At 35.9% G+C, this 19,394-nt stretch overlaps 1 protein-coding gene and 1 pseudogene across 1 annotated transcript in view; both read left to right on the top strand.

Moving 5' to 3' along the window:
- The window catches only part of CARA (carbamoyl phosphate synthetase A), a 99,888-nt gene that overhangs the window by 27,168 nt on the left and 53,326 nt on the right, over positions 1–19,394 (top strand). Inside the window, exon 2 of the mRNA XM_089788325.1 lies at positions 5,639–5,765. Within this exon, the coding sequence (XP_089644451.1) occupies positions 5,639–5,765 (127 nt within the window). The remainder of the gene's footprint in view (positions 1–5,638; positions 5,766–19,394) is intronic.
- On the top strand, positions 11,736–13,135 carry LOC149552788 (phosphoenolpyruvate phosphatase pseudogene; annotated as a pseudogene).

Genomic DNA, 19,394 nt, shown 5'->3' with positions numbered 1-19,394 from the left:
TAAGTAATCTAATTGGAGTTCCTTTTGTAATGTCCCCAAATTGGGGTATAAATTCATCATGGCCTTTTGCCTTACATCCAATAAAAGGCAAGAGCATTCTGTTGGTTCCCAAAACTGTAGATTGGAATCCTACGAGTCTTGCCAACTCAATGCTGGGATATCCAACCGGTTATGGCCAACTTGACGGGACTGAACAGTGTGGTCCGAGTTCCCTGCACTTCTGGCTCTGCAAAATCAAGGCAGGTGTACCTAATCTTGGACAAAACACTTAGATCCAAAACACTTATAACAGATTGATTAGAATGCGAATGTATTGAGAGTTTCCCAAATGGCAAGGATTATAGAAAACTTCAAACTTGCAACTTATGAATTAAGAATAATAAATGAATGATTGTATAAATGTCATAATGTTTTAAATAAAGAATAATTATAGATTAATGCGACAAATGAATATATTAATTCCTCAAAGGAAAGAAATGAAACAATTGCCAGCATATGGATTATGAATCAAGAGTAATATAAAGACCAGTGCTTAATTAAATGGGCAATTAGAGTCAATATTATAAGTTGAAATGTACAACTTTATAAAGTTCAATGTAGTTAAACTATAAGCAATTTTAACAATTCAGATGCGATGGATCAATTATATGAACGTAATTTTAAACTAGTCTAGTATGCACTTTAACTCCTGTGATATGGAGACAAACTAGACATAAATATGGAAACAATTAAATATTTCACAATAGCCATGTTTATCAAGTTTAAAATGCAATAATGACCCAGTCCACTTATCCAAATTTTAAAATATTTATAGAGATTAATAAAAATATTTATAAAGGACACAACTTAATAATAATCTAAAACTCTAATGCAAATAAATAAAATAGATACGCTTACAGATAATGCAGGAAATAAAAATTGCACTAGGGACACTCTTTGCAGATGATCCATCCAATGCATTTCAATTCCGGAATCGCATATAAATTTGTTCAGTAATCCAGAATCCACGAGCTTAGTTCAAAAATTCATTCCTTTACCAATGAAGGAATACAATATATCAAAGTGCATAAGATATGTAAAAGTTTAATATGAATATGAATTGTTGTTTGATTTTACATCTATGTTTATAAACCATGAAAGGGTACTAAATTCTCCTTATAACAACTTGACCCTTCATAACAAATAACTAATCGGGTTCATATGCATATGTTTTAATATTTTGCGAATGATAGTTCAACTGGTAGCTATTTGTTAGCGTTCTCGGAATGCTTATTGCAACCAGATGGTTTAGAATGTATAACAACTTTTCATAGAATAACTATCATGGGTGCTTTTAATATTCGGGTGCTGCATCATTTGACCCTTTCCATCATATAGAGCTGTCCGCCATGATAAAATTGAGCGCATCTTCCTATCATGGGATTCCTCTAAGATTATCCAATTTGTCAAAATGTGATGATGACTCCTGACGCATATTCCACGAACCAATTTATTTTATTTGCCTCTTGCGAACATCCTCTTCTGCTATCCTGTTGATAATTTTTGTTGTACTGAGAAATCCAGAGATTCTGCCATGGTTCTGCCGCACACACGTTCATCTGCAATAACACAGAGCATTGTTAGATAATTAATGAATAATAATACAATTCCAAATCCTTTTCTTTGGCGGTTCGGGAGGACATAGAAACTAAGATCTCACAGCACATGGAAGAATTTCACAGCAACGAGAGGGCTCCTTCAACTGAGATTTCCGCTATATATAATTGTTGTGAATGAAAAGATGATTTCCGATTTTGATGTAGGGGTTTCATTCCTTCTTGTCAGTTCATACAACGCCTTTGTATTGGATGGAAAACCGAATTATTCATTGCACTTGTGCTTTGCTGCTGTCTACATTTGGCGTATCTTTTCTCCACCAATCGATTTGACCATACTCTCACATATCAATGTCTTGTTACTCTGACTGGGACTGCAGTGTTTCATTCTATTGGACGCTCCTCATATATGACATGGGTTATCATGCTTACTAGCTATCAATAATAGAAATGTATTCATGTTGTTCATCGCTATAACTCTTTGCTTGTTCATTTCTTGTATCAGGTTTGGTCTTAGATAATAATTATGCTCTGTTGCACTTTAGTGTTATTGTACTCATAATATCTGAAGACTCCTTTTTTTGCCACAAATCTGACATGTGTTTGATATATGTCACTTTGTGTGCTGTTACTGGAGCATGGAATCTGTATACAATTGGCAGCGCTCTTATTACTTTCATTGCCAAATAGCCCAGTTCAGAAAATCATTTGCACCATCACTTTTCCTTCTACAATTACCATCCCTTGAATTGGATGATAAAGAGATCATTCTAACTGCTACCTATGCTTCATTCTGCAGGGCAGGATTGCCTGTATGATACATTGTTAACATTTTCTTGTGCATGCTGCAGATTATTAACAAGCCTGAACAATGACAAGTTGAATCTTAGTGGCTTTTTCTTTTCTTTTATCTATGCCTTATCTTTATCTGCTATATCTTGGCAGAAACCTGGGCACCACAGTTTGCCCACTCCAGATAGAGGCAACCTTCAAACATTCTCCTGAGGCTGGTATATCAACTCTGGTGATAAGGGTTTGCTCAGTTTCTGATCTTCCTCATCTATGATAATCTTGACCAAAGATAACATTTAATACTTCCTTTCTTCTGCTCTCATGAGACTGATCCTGACTGATATCTGGCATCAAAACTATCACTAATGTTTAATTGTGTCTTTTGCTGCTGAAGGCTTTTCTTTCATGGCTGTGTCTCTAAACACATTCATCTCTGAATTCGTGTTGCCTGGTGTGTCTTTCCATGAGGATTATATCACTTTTGTATAACTGATGACCATCTCAAGACAAAGATGATGTTATGTAATTGTTATTGGTGAAGTCGACTACTCATTGGGACTGCAAGGACATCTTTGTCAAGTGTTCATTATTAGTCGTCATATCTTCTTGAGACCATCATGTCTTTTATAATTAATATCAGACTTCAAGATATCCTTTGTGATAGATCAGACCTAATAGATTTAGAAGCACACAATATCTCATAAAGTCTGCCATGAGAATGCATGCTGTCATCTCTTCATGACTTTTTATGTCTTTTCAACATATTAACTCTCCGTATATGTCAATGCCACATGCAAATTTCACATCTGCATAGAATCCGTAAACAAGCTCTTGTTTGAGGTGAGTGATCCTTGTTATGATCTGAAGCTGGGACATCGATCTCCAACATCTCTTCACAATTGGAGACTCTAAATTTTGTGAAAATCCAGGCTCCATCACATTCAACCAGGACTAGATCCATCACTTGGGGTAACCAATTCATCACTTAGCCCACAACAGGCAAGAACATCCAACCAAGACCGGATCCATCGCTTGAGGTAATAGCTTCATCACTTTTCCCACAAGAAGCAGAAACATCCAGCTCGGATTGGATCCATCTCTCGGGGAAATCAATTGACCACTTAGCCCACAAGAGGTAGGAATGTCCAACTAGGACCAGATCGATCTCTTGGGATAATCAGTTCATGACTTAGCTCACAAGAGGCAGGAACGTCCAACCAGAACCAGGTTCATCTCCTGCGGTAATCAATTCATCACTTGGTCCACAAGAGGCAAGAACTTCCAACCAAAATCAGATCCATCCCTTGGCGTAATTAATTCATCACCTGGCCCAAAAGAGGTAGGAATGTCCAATCGGGACCAGATCCATTCCTTGAGGTAATTGATTCCTTCACTCGGTCCATGAGAGGCATGAATGTCTAGCCAAGACCGGATCCATTTCTTGGGTTAATCAATCCATCGTTCGGTCGAAAAGAGGCTGGAATGTCCAACCAGGATCCAATTCTTCTCTTGGGATAATCAAATCATCATTTAGTCCGTAAGAGGCATGAACGTGCAACCAAGAGTAGGTCCAACTCTTGGGATAGTCAATTCATCACTTAGTCCACAAGAGGCAGGAAAATCAAACCAGGACCAGATCCATCTTGGGGTAATCAATTCATAGGTTTGATTGCCTTCTCTGTATTAATTGCCTAATTGATTACTCCACAAGAGGCACAAATGCTCAACCAGGAGCAGATCGATCTCTTGGGGTCAATTTATCACTTAGCCCACAAGAGGCAGGAACATCCAACCAGGCCCAGAACCATCTTTTGGGGTAATCAATTCATAAGTTTGATTGCCTCTGCTGTATAGGTGTTTGTTGCTCTTCTATGGTCGTCTTGAAATAAGTCCTTCCAGACATTGCCTTAAGTCTGCCTTGAATCTTTTATAAACCTAACCTATTAGATTTCTCTCAATTTAACTTATAGGTCTGCTACAATTCACTTTTTAGGTCTTTTCATACCCTTCAGATTTGATCACAAGCCTTCTTAATACCACAAAGTCTGATTTTTTTATAACCTTAGATCTGCTTTATAAGTCTGCGCCTAAATAGAATGATATTGCATTGAATGGATGCTCAAATGTGTCTCAAAATGTGTCTCTGTATACCTTCCAACAGGAAGCTCTTCATCAAACAATACAACTTATCAAATCTGGTTGGCTAGCACATATAATAATATTTGCATTTGAATACATTACCACTTTCATTGTTGCCTTAAGAGAATGATATATTATTGCCCAAATTGCTCTCTCTTGGTTGTCCTTCTTAAAGGAAACATTCTCCCTTTTATATATTCCAATGTGGGGGAGTGTCATACCTCTTTATCCTGACTGTCCTTTGCAAAGGTAACAACCTTCCACAATCACCACCCTTTTGAAGAGTCACAACCTGTCATAATTTTTGCTTTTCGAAGGAAACACTCACTTATTTTCTTCTCATTTTCCTTTTTATCGTCTATTAATTCTTCCTTGCTTCACACCTCCTTTGTTTCCCCCTTTCAAATAAGGTTTTCTTCCCCCTTTTATATCTCATGTTTGAGGGAGTTGCAACATTTCATTTCATGCCTTTTCACCCTTCATTAGCTTAATCTAATTATGCTATTTTAATATTATTATTATTTATTATTAAATCCCATTTGAAAAAGGGGACATCACACCTTATCTATCAACTGCATATTGCTTGCAAATTTTGATGCTTACAGTTATATTTCTTAATCCAAAGAAATGTTAGAGGTCTGAGTTCAAGAGAACTGGTAATATTTATTGGGAGAAGCTGATTTTAATGTTAGCAGCATGGCCTTTTCTTCTGTATGCCATGAACCATCAGGGGGTTTGAGCTATGAATTCCATGGTGTCACTGGTTGAGGCCTTTGATCAGGTTCCATAGGTAAGAAAATTTCAAAATAATGCTGCTTTCTCTATATTAGTTTTTCCGAGTCTGGGCATTTTATAGGTGTGTTAGTATTATTGATTGAATTATTTTTTCATCCCCCATGAAATCCTTTCTAGGCAACTGTATTTTTGTTTTGCTAAACAAGACTGTTGTCTTTCTGTTGTTTTAATGAACTTGGGATAAACTAATGCAGCCCTTAACTTATAATTAACATGGCTAGTGTGACCAAAGAAGTTAATGTGAAAGTAGTATGTATCATTCTATATTCCAGAAAAACTTTCTTTGCCATAATTATCTAGTTTGTTTTCTGCTACAGTAAAAAAACCTTGGAAGACTGCAGACGCTAGGCTTGTGCTCAAAGATGGTTCTGTATGGAGGGCTAAGTCATTTGGTGCTTCAGGAACACAAGTTGGTGAAGTTGTGTTCAATACATCCTTAACTGGGTATGTGCTCTGCCTTCAGTATTTTTCGTTTCAATAGTGTCATCTTTGAACTATATCGTTAATTAGTTATCTATATATTCATTCTTCATATGCGCACCTTATGAACTATTAGTTGAAAAGAATAAAATTAGAACATTAGAACAATGATTCTTGTTGCTTGGGGGGTGTAAAGAAATTTATGGTTTTTTAACTCATGACCTGTGCGAATGAGGGTTTATGCAAATCTACATAAAATGTGCTAGTTGTGTCAAGGCTAAAAAAATGCAATGATTTCTGTATATAAACCATTAAAAAGAGAAAACTTGGTCAACTTGAAAGGTTTTGATGCAAGGATGGAAGAATCATGGCTGAACAAGAAAATAATGTATGGTGAAAATGAGATTAGTGAAGAATGCAAATGGCTATTTGAGTGACATTTTCTTTGAAAAAATACTATTTGTGTCAGGCTGAATGACAGTAGAATGGTATTTATGTTCGGTTAGAGTAAGGAGTAGCAAAGATGACATGAAAAACAAAGCTTTCAGTGAGACCGTAGAATAATCATAGCAAAAATAGAAGTTTGTTGGACAAAAGCTTGATGAAGAAAATAAACAATTGTCATAGTAGAAACACTTTGAACAGGCATGTTCTTAAAATTCATCAACGACTTAATAATTATGTCTTACAAGTGAACTACTACTCATATATCTAGCTATAATTAGGTTGAGCAACAGATAAGCTCCTATCAAGGAAGGGTTAACAAGATAGAAAGAAACAATAGTGTTATTGGGTCCTCCCCCTTGACCCCCTAGGATGTGCTTAGATTCAAACAGGGTCCGGGTTTCAGGGTAGTATGCCATTGATTTGGTCATACTATCAACCACATTTGAAATCGTGGAACATTCCATCAATCAGCTTTGAGTTTATAGTGTCTCATTTGACTACCCAATCATTTCATTAAAATTGTGAGTAATAAAATTAATTATAAATATTATATATCTATCTTAATAATTTAAATTTTTTATATTTCACATTATATTTATATTAATAACTTATATATATCAATGTAAGTGTTTGGTACACTTTTTAACATGACCAATGACACTAGCACGATATGCTCTTTGGCTTCATTTGAAATGCTTTTGACTTGGAGCCATGACCTAGTAAGGCCACAAATGGCGGACATCATGTGCTTATTACAAAGTTGAGGCTCAAACCTGCAAGCACATTGGATCAGCACAGGTATAAGCTTGAGATCACAATGGCCCAGTGGGGGTTTGAACTTGCACAACAGCATCATCACCACTTAACCAATACACTAAGTGGCCAACCCATTTGTAATTTTTATATTTCATATGTTATATATATTATTTTAACCCAAAATGAACCCAATAGCCCCAATTTTTTTTTTGCAGAACCCACTAATTAAATCCTTGAACCTAAACTTGAGCTCAAATTGGAACCGACAACCTTGAGAAACAAAGAAAGAAAAAATTGATCTCCAAATTTGACCAAATTGGGTCAATGAGACTTGGAAGTACAACTAGAGGCACCAACTAGAGGAAGCTAAAAAGAGGCTCCAAGGAAGCTATAGGGTAGAAGACAATGGTAGAATCAAAGCCTAAAGGCATTCTAATAAGAAGAAAGTGAGGGTAACCCAAAGTGAGGAATCCAAGCCCTATTGGAAAAGAAAGAACTAGTGAGCTTGCCAAGATTACTAAAAATAGTCTTGCCATAGTAAAGAGTGAAGGATTCTAGAATCTTAGCATAGTTAAGTTGGGTCTATGTTGTATCACTAGAAGGGGAGTCACATTATTGGAAATTATGAAGGCATTTTACTAGAATCGATGGTATCTTTTGTTGAAGGCCCTGGGCTAAGAGATCCTTTTGGATGGCTTTGGGGGCATGTGAAGAGTGTTATCTTGGAACTCAGTTAAAATCTCTTAAAACATTCATGGTTGAAAACCCACCACCACTGAATATATAGTTGGAAGTGGCAAAGACTTTGGTGAGGTAGATCAAAATAGAAACTCTATTGGGACCGAGAAACGACAAGAGCATGTTATCTTGCATGAGAGAGGTGTGGTGCCCTTGTTCAATTGTATGAAGAATTTCATTTTCTTGCTGATTTCTCATCAACAGTGTGAAAATAAATGGTATCTTGAGGGCCTCTGATTCCTTCAGTACTAGTAATAGGATGGATGAACAAGGTGATCTAAATGGGCGGTTCTAGAAATTCCTTGCAAGTTTTTGTCCCTGAAGGTGGCAACCTTCCCTTGAAAAAGAGCGAAGTACCATTCATCTAGGTTGTGGAAGTAAGTAGAAATTAAGCTGCCAAAGTCTGTACAATGAATGGTATATCCTCCTTATCTCATAGTAAATTGAACGTCTTAAAATTAAGGTCTTCTTTGTCGTTGCTTTACCAAGGAGCCAGAATAGGCAAATTCTTTCATCATGTACATGTGAAGGACTACTTCATTCAAAAGCTAGTGGGAGCAAACTTGTAATTGGCTAAGAGGGAATCCTGGTATGTGTGGACAAAGGTGCAAAATGTAGTTCAGCTGAATTATGATGCCTTTTGTGACTTATGAGAAATGTATGACATAGAAGGGCGAGGAGGAGAGATCCAAATGAATTGGATATGGTTCTGGTAAATGTCACATCTAACTACACAAACGATCACCACCATTGAGGAAATAAGCTGTTGGAGGGGGGGTTGTTGATGTGTGTTTTGTGACCACTCCAACATGCAGGATGAAATACTAAGTATCCTAGGATAGAACACCAAGTATATGATCCTCTCTAGTGTTAGATTTTCAGCCCATAAAATAAGCTGATAAACATGAATAATAAAGAGCCCAAACTGAAACAATAAACACCAGAAATAGCCTAGGAAAACCCTTCTAGAATGAAGGGGAAAACCCAGCCGCCCAACAAAAATATCATTTTATTGATCATAAATGTTCAATTGTCCAATGCCTTTCGCTAGATGCGATATGTATAACACAGGAGAGACTCTTCACTTTATAATGGAAGGTCTCTTGAAATCCCCAATAATACAATTCTTCGTATTTCCATGCCTTAATGCATGATGAATGACATGTATTTATATATAATGCTACAATTATCATAACGTATTTTTTAGTTGAAGGTGACTATAATGGAATTAATGTCTAGAGATAAAGATTTCTATCACAGCTACAAACTCCAACACTCTTTCTTGGTGAGAGAGAAATCTTTACCTGAATAGTCACACAAGGCAGCAACCAAAATGTCAACGATAATATTTAATCATATAGATCCTGTAAAATTTGATGGAATCACTCAACATGAAAACCATGAAGAAAATACAAACAATTTTCATGATGTTGTCGTGGAATCTCTCTCAACATGACACCAAGAGTACAATTCTCATTGTTAATAATCATGAAATCACTCAACATGATAGAGTTATAAGAATCACAGCTAAGCCTTTAGTCACAAACTCTCTCAACGTAAATTGTCATGGAATCTGTCAACATGACATCCAACTCCCATCCGGAATCTCTCAACGTGATGTCATCATGGACTCTCTCAACATGATGTTCACTTCCTAGATTGAAAGAGTTATCGTAGCTGATTCTTACAATCTTATTTATTCACACAAGAGTAAAAATAGGCACAACGAAAAATAAGACTTATTTTTATTGAAGTCTTAAAGTTAACCATACCTAGCGGAAACTTGTTTCTGACAAGATTCTCAAAAACATATATAAAAAAGGAGGGGATAATATAAAGACTCACTCTCAACCAAGAACAACTCCCTCTGAAGCTGAACATCTCCCTTTGAATCTCATATGCAAATATTAATTCAATTCAATAAGCAACTTCCTCATCTCAACATCTCCCTCTAAATATGTAATCCTTATCTTGTTGCATCCTGTAAGCAACCAAGAGAGATTAATAAAATCAATTTATCATAAAGAAATATACTAAATATATACATTATGACAGTGACCAATTAAAAGAAGGCTTATCTCATGATTTTTTTTGCATATATTGATCTTCATAAAATGGCAGGATACTATGCCATTGCCCAATATTCCAACTTTGTATGTTCCTGCAATGATCGCATATGCAGACTAAAATCATAGCTCAGTACTATAAGTTCTCAAACAACTCTACACATGAAATATATCTGCATGCCCGAAGGTATATCAAACGAACACGTCTAGAAGGATGAAGCCTACAAGAATTTGATTGATAATGATCAAATTTAAGTACTGCAAAACAAGTGCATAGAGATCGAATATATACACAGAAAACTCTCTCAATATTCTGTAGACGACACCAAAATGATTAGAATAAGACAGCCAATGTATATGCCATAATTCTCTAGCCAGAGGAATATGTTAACTCCAACCAAAAATGAATGCAATAGAACACTTCGAATATTTCCCATGCAAGACAGATGTACTTAATCCATATCTCGAGCCAAGAAGAAAAACGTTGTTCAACCAAAAACTTTCTCACATGATCCTTTTTGTGATTTGTAACTGATGCCACATTAGCTATGATTCCAAAGTTGAACAATGTGAAGAATGAAATCGGAGATCCTTCAATGCCGTAAGCCCGTTAGACATCCAAATGTAACGTTACTTATCTGGTGGATACAAAATACACTCGAGGATAGTTACATGATGTGACTTGAAATGTTACGTTATTATATGTTTACAAATAACAGGTTGGAGATTGTGTCAACACGACAACATTGAAGGTTGCTTTAGATTGTGTGAATAATACTTGCACCTGTTGAGACAATACTGAACTAAAACCAAGAGTTCTACACAATTGAAATTGTTAGTGATAAAATTCATTTATTCAAAAATAAGAAATTCATGAAACGGTAAAGATAACAAAACCGATGGTGATGATAAAGTGGTAAACCATCTTGACATGATATTTGAACGACAATCATGAAGATGAAAGACAATGACGACAGTGCCAGATAATCTGATGTCAAGAAAGCATGATGTTAATCGAAAACAGAGCCATGCACAATAAAGACACTATGGCAAGGCATGCTCCAAAAAATGCAAATGGTGGAGTGCTCGATTTCAAGGAAAGAAGATTCTTTCCCAAATAACTAAGCCCAAGATCGATCTTGGTGATATCAACAGAGCCTGTATCCAACGAATCATGATAAGAGGACTTTTTTCTTGCTTCGGAGAAACCATCCGGATCTATACCACTTAATTTGACACTATTACTTGATAGAAAACAAGGATTTGATAGAATGGTTGAGATATCTCATATGCTCCTGCAATTCAACAATGCTTCTAAGACTCACAAATTGTTCATTCAGCAGAGTTGCATGACATCCTCCAACTGCTAGACAGAGTCTTCGATAAGGTTTTGCATGAATACAATATTGTTAGCCCTCATATGGACCCCCAATTTAATTTTTTTCAAAATGCGAACCTTCTTCATCTCAACCCTCACTTGAGCTTTATATCTCGGTTCTATTTTGGCTTTGAACCTTATTGAATGAAGTTCAAAATGGTTCAAACGGTTCAAAGTAGTTCAATTGGTTCGACAAGTTCATGTTGCAGACAGTCTGGTGTTTTTAAAGTTCGAAAAGCTCTTGTTTCAAAGTAGAACAATATGGTTCAAGTTAGTTTGTGCAGATGTTCCAGATTCATCTAGGTGAAATGTAATTCATAGTGGTTCAATGCAGTTCAATAGAGCATAATGGGTGGAAGAAATAATTTACCTAGTTTAGGCAAATTTAAAAGACCAAGTTCAACATGAAGAGTTCAATGTCTAGAATGCTTAGAGTCAAGTGTTTGAATTGATATTTGCAAGAACTTTTTGGATTGTGTGCCCAAAGCCCACATAAAAGTAATTTGTTTAAGTTTCCATTATAGCATAGCATATCAAGCTCAAGTTGATCTTTGTAGGACCCGCAGGCAAGATGGAACTACATATATTATTAAATAAATTGTATGAGCAATGGTGGTTGCTAAACAGTATTTATTGTGGCAAGAATCCTATGTTACAAGGATTGGGCATGTCAGAGCAGAGATAAATTTAGTTGCAAAAGTTGTTATTGTATGGCTAAACATTCATTATTATTTCCACGATCTTGAATATCTATATTTAATAATAATAATGGAGTATGTGCTTGGAAGCCATAGAATGATACTTCTTATGAAGGAACAAACTTTATCAGACGAGGAGGAAATCACAAACTTAAAATCGAGTGATCCCAAAATATAGGTTAAGGTGTACAAAACTATAGCAGGTCCATATCACTCAAGGTGATTATGAAGGAGCGATAGTTATCATGTCTTGGGTGATCCCATCAGAGCTTGGATCCAACGAGGTGTTTTATGGCACAACGCACACCTATGATCATCATGCAAAAGGCTTAGCAAGAAACTACACATTTTACAACTATAAATCGGGTTTCACTCATCATTGTCTTATTGATCTTGAGTATGGTACAAAGTACTACAATAAAATAGGAAATGGAAGTTCATCACATGAATTTGTTTTTTTACACCTGATTATTGATCCTGATTCTGCTTACACATTTGGAGTAATAGGTGACCTAGGGAAAACTTTTGAATCTCTTTCAACTTTTGAGCATCATTTACAAAGAAATGGGTAGGCGACTCTCTATGTTGGAGATCTCTCCTATGTTGATGATCATAAGTTTGACAATGGTATTCGTTAGGATACATGGGGGCGCTTTGTGGAGCCAAGCACTGCTTATCGGACATGGACATGGGCATCAGGAAATCTTGAAATAGAATTTAGGAAAAATTTCAGAAAAATTGTTGCTTTTCTCAAACCTTTTCTGTATCAATACTATGTACCTTTCAAAGAATCTAGTAGTACTTCTCTTTGCGAAATACACTCCACAAGCGATTTGGCTAAAGAAAGAGCTCAAGCACGTTGATAGGAAGAAGACACTTTGGCTTTTAGTTCTTATGCATTCTCCTATCTACAACAATAATTCTTAACACTACATAGAGGGACAAACTATGTGTGTTGTATTTGAGCCATGGCTTGTTGAATACAAAGTAGATCTTGTATTTGCAGGCCATGTTCATGCCTATGAGCATTCTCATAGGTTTTCAAAAATAGCATACAATATTACAAATGGAGGTTGTTCGCCCATTAAAGACATGTCTGCACCTGTCTATATAACCATTGGTGATGGTGGGAACATAAAAGGGCTTGTTGGAGAATTTACAAAACCACAACTTGCATATTCAACTTTTTGTGAGGTCAGTTTTGACCATGCTATGTTGGAGATTAAGAACCACACCCATGCGTTTTATTATTGGAATCGCAATCAGGATGGAACATCTGTGGCAACAGATTCAGTTTGGTTCTACAACTAGTACTGGTGGAACAAATCCCAAGTGGCCATCCTTTATGATAATCGACTAGTCTTTTCTCAAGTTAGAAGCGTGCAAATTATTTGACATAATACCTGAGTAGCTTTTCATCATCGAAATGTGCGAATATGGGGAGTTCCGCAAAATGTTTGACAAATTGGTTAAAGCATAGCAAAGATTTGAAGGCGACAGTTATGCATATGTGAGTCACGATACGACTGTTGTGAGATACATCGCACCCCATGCTTGGATACACTGGACTGTGTCAAAGATTCTCATATAGAGGCCCTACATTTGACTCATCGAATGGTGCATCGATGGAGACTCAAAGCGGTTATAGGATCCATCATTAAGGATGAACCCAATTGCTTGAAGCTATTCTCATTTTTGATTGTGCGAAAGCCACAAGCCTGGTTGACACAATTGGAAAGGGCAAGGCTCTGTGGTGTTCTCCATTCAAGCTCGAGGAAGAGATAACGAGCGGGAGACTCAACGCATATACCTCATGTTGGTATCAAATGCATTGAGGAGGATGCATGCAGGGTCAAACATATCATGACTCGTGAAGCTCATGTACGGACATGAAATGTTGAAGTCTCGAGCATCAAAGTCGATCCTTGTTGTCTAGTAGAGCATGAAGAATGATAGTGAATTGTTCGATAGAATGCCACTATTGTGTAGACTGAAGTCCAGAGCAGAGCTTTAGTCACTGAAAGGAGAGAAGTTGTGGTCTGACCAAATCCTGAACCCAATGCCATGTTGAAAGGACATAGAATCATCCGGATTTGTTTGTAGGTATGGAGTGATATGTGAGAGATGTTATTGGTTTTAGACCAATCTCATGTAACTAAATGAATATGCCACGTATTGCAATAGGTCCTCACGGTGGGCACATGGGAAAAAATTCATGTTAAAATTAGAGGATTGTTGCAAATAAAATAATACTGCTTGTGATTTTTGTATATTTCAAATGCAGCAATCTCTCTCATGATTATATTGGGAATAAGGTTATGAAGAGACATGTCCCTTCAAGTGACATGTCTATTCATTAATTACTTAATTAATATAATAACAAATACATACATATACATATATATACATATACATACACACACACATATATAATAACTTTGTATATGATGAATAAGTTTTATCTCATATAATTATTTTTAGGTTTATCCAACTAAAGCTACAAAACATTAAAACTCCCTCTTAGCTAGGGAGGATAAACACTGGATAAATAGAACACCATTGGTAATATTTAGAAATAATACAACAAAGGAAGTCTTTCAGAAGACTTCTAATATATGATATCATATAAGTATTACCCTATCAGAATAGCAACATAGGATATTCACCAAGTACTAATTTGATATCATATTAGGTAGCATGAGCATTGGCCTATCAATAATCAATTTAATGATATCCACCAATGACTTTGAGTAATGGCCTACCAGAACATCAAATTAGTGATATCCACCAAGTACTCAATATGGAAATGGTCTTTCAGAATATCAAGGCAAGATATTCTCCAAATACCTATCATATATCTATGCAAACAACTTATAGACCGTCAATTTAATGACATCTAACACTTCGTTGTTGATTTATAAGATAAAGCCTTTTATGATCTATTTCAACATTTACATAAAATGTATATCATGATTTAAGTTATTGTAAGATCGTCATCTTTCAATAACTTCTACAAGTGATAATCTTTTGTAAGTCGTCACTTCCTCATGATGTACACAGGAGGAGGCCCATACACCCATGAAGTTAGCATGGATATTATCATGTGTTGTTGTCATGACATATACCATGTATCATATCAGAGAATAATGTTTTCACCTCAACTTATCTCATAGAAAAGAACATATTATGAGGGATTTCACTTGGAACTTCTTTTTCACAAAGAAACACTAACCTTTTGACCTCCATGTCAAGGTTATTTCCAACAAGGTGTCAAAACTCCCTCTGAATCTGAAACATATCCTCTATCACCTCCCTCTCTTTGTCCAAAGTTGCTTCTAATGAACTATCATGCCTCCTGGTTCAACACGTATCCATCTATCTAGGAATGTTATAGTCTAGACATTCTTAGTTCACAGGGAACTTCATCCCATGAATCATAGTCCCTTTAACTGGTATAATTTTCTGATTGGTAGAGAGACCATCTTAGTATAGTCTACTCCTTATGAACCAAATATGACCAAGATTCTTGCAAGCAAATTGAAACATATTATCTACCCCCCTATCTGACAAATGACTCCCTCTTGTTATAAAAGGGTACTCATATTAAGTAGCATGCCTAATGTACCATTCTTTTCCCTGCAAGAACATCTTCAGAGATGAGGAAAAAAAAGGTCAAGTAACTTTTATTGTATATATGAAAATACAATTTAGAGAGAATATAGTGATTAGATAATTGTAATACTTAAAAGCTAATGAATACTTATCTGAACATCTTCGATACAAGTTGCTCGAATGAGGGTCCATATGCATCATATCGGAAAATGCCTCCATATAAGTATTTGTCAAACAATGGGAATGAAACATTGGTTATTATTCCCCCCACAATGTAAAATACTCACTCATGTCAACCTTCCGACCTCTTATAGTCAAAGAATCCTCTAAAGGATATCAGACTCCCTCTTCATCTCCACCAAAGCATTCACAAAGATTCCATATGCACATATTTGAAACTTATTTTAAGTATAGGGGAAAAAAAAAAAAAAAAAAAAAAAAAAAATATATATATATATATATATATATATAATCTAATCACACAATAATAAAACTCCCTTTTATCGCCGAACAGTTATATATAATAACTAGTTTCTTTTAATACACTATGATCGCAAAGTTCCAATGCAAGCTAATCATGCCTTATATTTCTGCATATATGACTATCATATTTTGTGCCTCTTCTTAGCTTATATGTTCTACATCCAAAAAATATCTATTGAAATGCAAAGGGACTCAATAGTGATGTGTCTACATGTACTTCATAGGGGATAGATTTATAGATTCTGGATTGAACTTAATGGGATCAGTACCTAAAATCTTATGATTCCTCCCCATATGTTTCTTGCATTCAATCTATGCCTTCCTTATCTCGATGCCTGATCGCTTATTCTTCACAGTACACGGGGATCAGTATATCAAATAAAATCACCTGCTATATGGTCGGGCTGTGTGTATTTTAATGGTGTCATTATTTCACGTGAGCCTTTGGAAGACCTGATGACTTCACAAGTGGTCTTCTCTTTCTTATTTGGCACATAATTTCCTGCTCAAGATGACTCAATCATCTCCCATGTTGGTGATCAATCTATCTTATTTTATAGCTACTATGCAGTCCAAGCCCACTCTTGTCATCAACTTCATGCTGTCCGTTATCATTATCACATGTTGAATGTACCTTCTCTTTGTTTGGTGTCACTATACAAAATATATGTATATAAAAATGGGTTATTTGTAGGGGGCCTCTAGTTACGTACACCCATAATATAGATACGTTCTTTCACATTCACATATTAGTTGTTTCCTTCCGAATTCAAAGTGTTTCTTCATATTTGTGAATCATGCCATGGATTAATTACACCTTTAAAGATGTCCAAATAATGGGAGGGTGGAGGCATGTTAGGTCGAACAAATCCTTCACACTCACTGCAAAACAAACAATTTTGTTCACTCTTCATTATTGCACAGCCGCTTCCTCTGCTCACACTCACATAATATGATTATGTGGGGGGCCTCTAGTTACGTACACTCACATATGGCCTGGTACCTTACCACGTGTCTTACAATTCTTATGTGGATGGGTCAGATATCAATGTCTCTGGAGAACTCCCTGTTCTTGTACATATATTAAGGTCATGATTTATTTCTATATGTAATCCCCAAGGACTGACATCTGTATTATAAATCTCCAACCTTCTATCTCGCCTCTTCGTGGCTTTTGTACGGTGTGCCATTGTGACAAAATCCCTTCCATCTTACTGTTCTCTATTTTGCATTTATCGAGATTTGATGTCTATTGGCACTATAAAATCAGAGACATTTCCAGTGGTTATCTTCTTGAATTCTGAGAAGATCCTTAAGACTGAACTTGCTCTGATACCATGTTAAAATCAGAGGATTGCTGCAAATAAAATAATACTGCTTGTGATTTCTGTATATTTCAAATGCAGCAATCTCTCTCACATTTATATTGGGAATAAGTTATGAAGCGACCCAAGGGACATGTCTATTCATTAATTATTTAGTTAATATAATAACAAATGTATATACTAACTTTGTATATAATGAATAAATTATATGTCATATAACTATTCATAGGTTTATTCGACTAAAGCTACAAAACGTTAAGAATTCAGAAAGGTGAAAGCCTCCACATGTTAAATACCCACATTCTCCACTTTTGATGTGGAATCATACCTCACATATGAGGCTACGAGCATTATAATAATGTTTGGTTTAAAGGAATAAAACATTACATGAATCTTTATAAAGGTATAAATTAGTCTTTATAAGACTTTTATAACAGGGATACTCATCCCCAAGAATCGGCTGCAATAACCGAATGATAATTTGGAAATGCTTTATATTGTAAAAGATTCGAGATGAAGGGGGTTTGGTTTCTTTTTCTGGGAGTCTTTGTGCTACAGGGAAAGGGGGGTTTTTCATTTTGTTTTTAATTGTAATGTAGGGAAAAAGAATAGGGGATTTTCAAACAGGGATTGGGGATAAGGAGCAATAAGATCTTTGATGTCTTTTGTCTGTTCTGAGAGGAGAGATATGTGTGTACTAAGACTTTGAATTTGTACGCATGTCTCCTGGTTGGAATTAATTTTTGAATTATTTCAACTTTCTTTGAAATGAATCTTGTCTCATTTAGCTGTGTATCTGTTTATTTCTTGATCTTTGAATCTTGATTATTCATGTATTTTGAAAGAATGATAATCTTTTCTCCTATTTGTCTTCTTTGTAATGTAAGGTCTGGATAGATGGACTTTGTACCATTTATTTGTTGTGCTTAGTTTGTTTTCTTTCGCATCTTTTTCGTGTTTATGGGTGTTGACATTAAGGTCAAGTTTGTCTATTAGTGATTCACACTTAGTTAATTGGTTAAGCTGCTATCGAGATTATCTTTCAGTTTGTAGTGTTAACCGAGTGCAACAATTACTACCGAGCAATATAGTTGTTATTGAGTTCTACAGTTGCTACCGAGTTTCAGAATCTACTTTTAGTTCACGCCGAGCAGTATCTACCTTGTTGATCAGTGACAATTGCTACCAAGCTTCACAGTATTAACCAAGTTTCACAGTGTCAACCATGGTCTCCAGTGTCTACTAAGCTCACAGTGTTAGTGATTTGAATCTAGTGTTGACTGCAACAAGGAGGGTCAATCAAGTGATTCAATTTATATCAAGCTCGCAGTGTTAGTACTGACCGAGCCATGGAGCGTCAACCAAGTGATTCATTTTATATGTCGAGTTCCACAGTGTTCACTGATTCACCAATGCTGACCGAGTTTAGACTACTTTGAAGTGATTAGTATGAACTGAGCTTCTACGTCTACCAAGTGCATGACGACGGTGAGTGTTGACAATTGTGATCTTGTTGGAAATCTATGTTGTAGCAGACTTTGATGTATTATGATTTGGATTGATATATATGTAATGTACTATATCACATCGTAGTATGAGCATGAAATGAAAATGATGCGAATATAAAGAGCAGAAGTGCAAAGTGAAAAGGCTACAAGCAGTATCAGCAGCAAGAAAGATTTATCTATCACAGCAAGGTGATCTTCACATTCCAAAGGAATCTCAACCAGCAAATTAGAGTTGTAGATTAGAGATCAGCCACTAGTTCATCCTAACAGGTGTATCAGCGAAACCCTTTAACCGGGTAGACTTAGCAGTCTTTTGCAAATCTCTTTACCGAGTGCATACTTCATTATATGTTTTGTAAATCCTTTAACAAGGTGGACCTAGCAGTTTTTATTGCTCCTAACAGGGTAGATCATCAGAAGTGATCAATTGTAAGCCTTAACCGGCCAACTTTATACTACAGTACTAAAGCTTGTAGGTATCATCCCCACCCCAATTTTACTTTCTATTTGGAAGGTTTCTAGGTCACCATATCTTGTGTCAAAGTGTTATGAATGTTTTACTGCTTCCAGTCTTTCATGCAGGTAATTAGATCAGAATATATATGAAGGATTAATTGGTAAAATAAGATTAAGTTTTATTGG

Source organism: Cupressus sempervirens, chromosome 6 (genome assembly GCF_028749045.1).
Source record: "Cupressus sempervirens isolate cs-2001-9-10 chromosome 6, ASM2874904v1, whole genome shotgun sequence".
NCBI classification, from domain to species: domain Eukaryota; kingdom Viridiplantae; phylum Streptophyta; class Pinopsida; order Cupressales; family Cupressaceae; genus Cupressus; species Cupressus sempervirens.
This window is presented reverse-complemented; position numbering and strand designations above follow the sequence as displayed.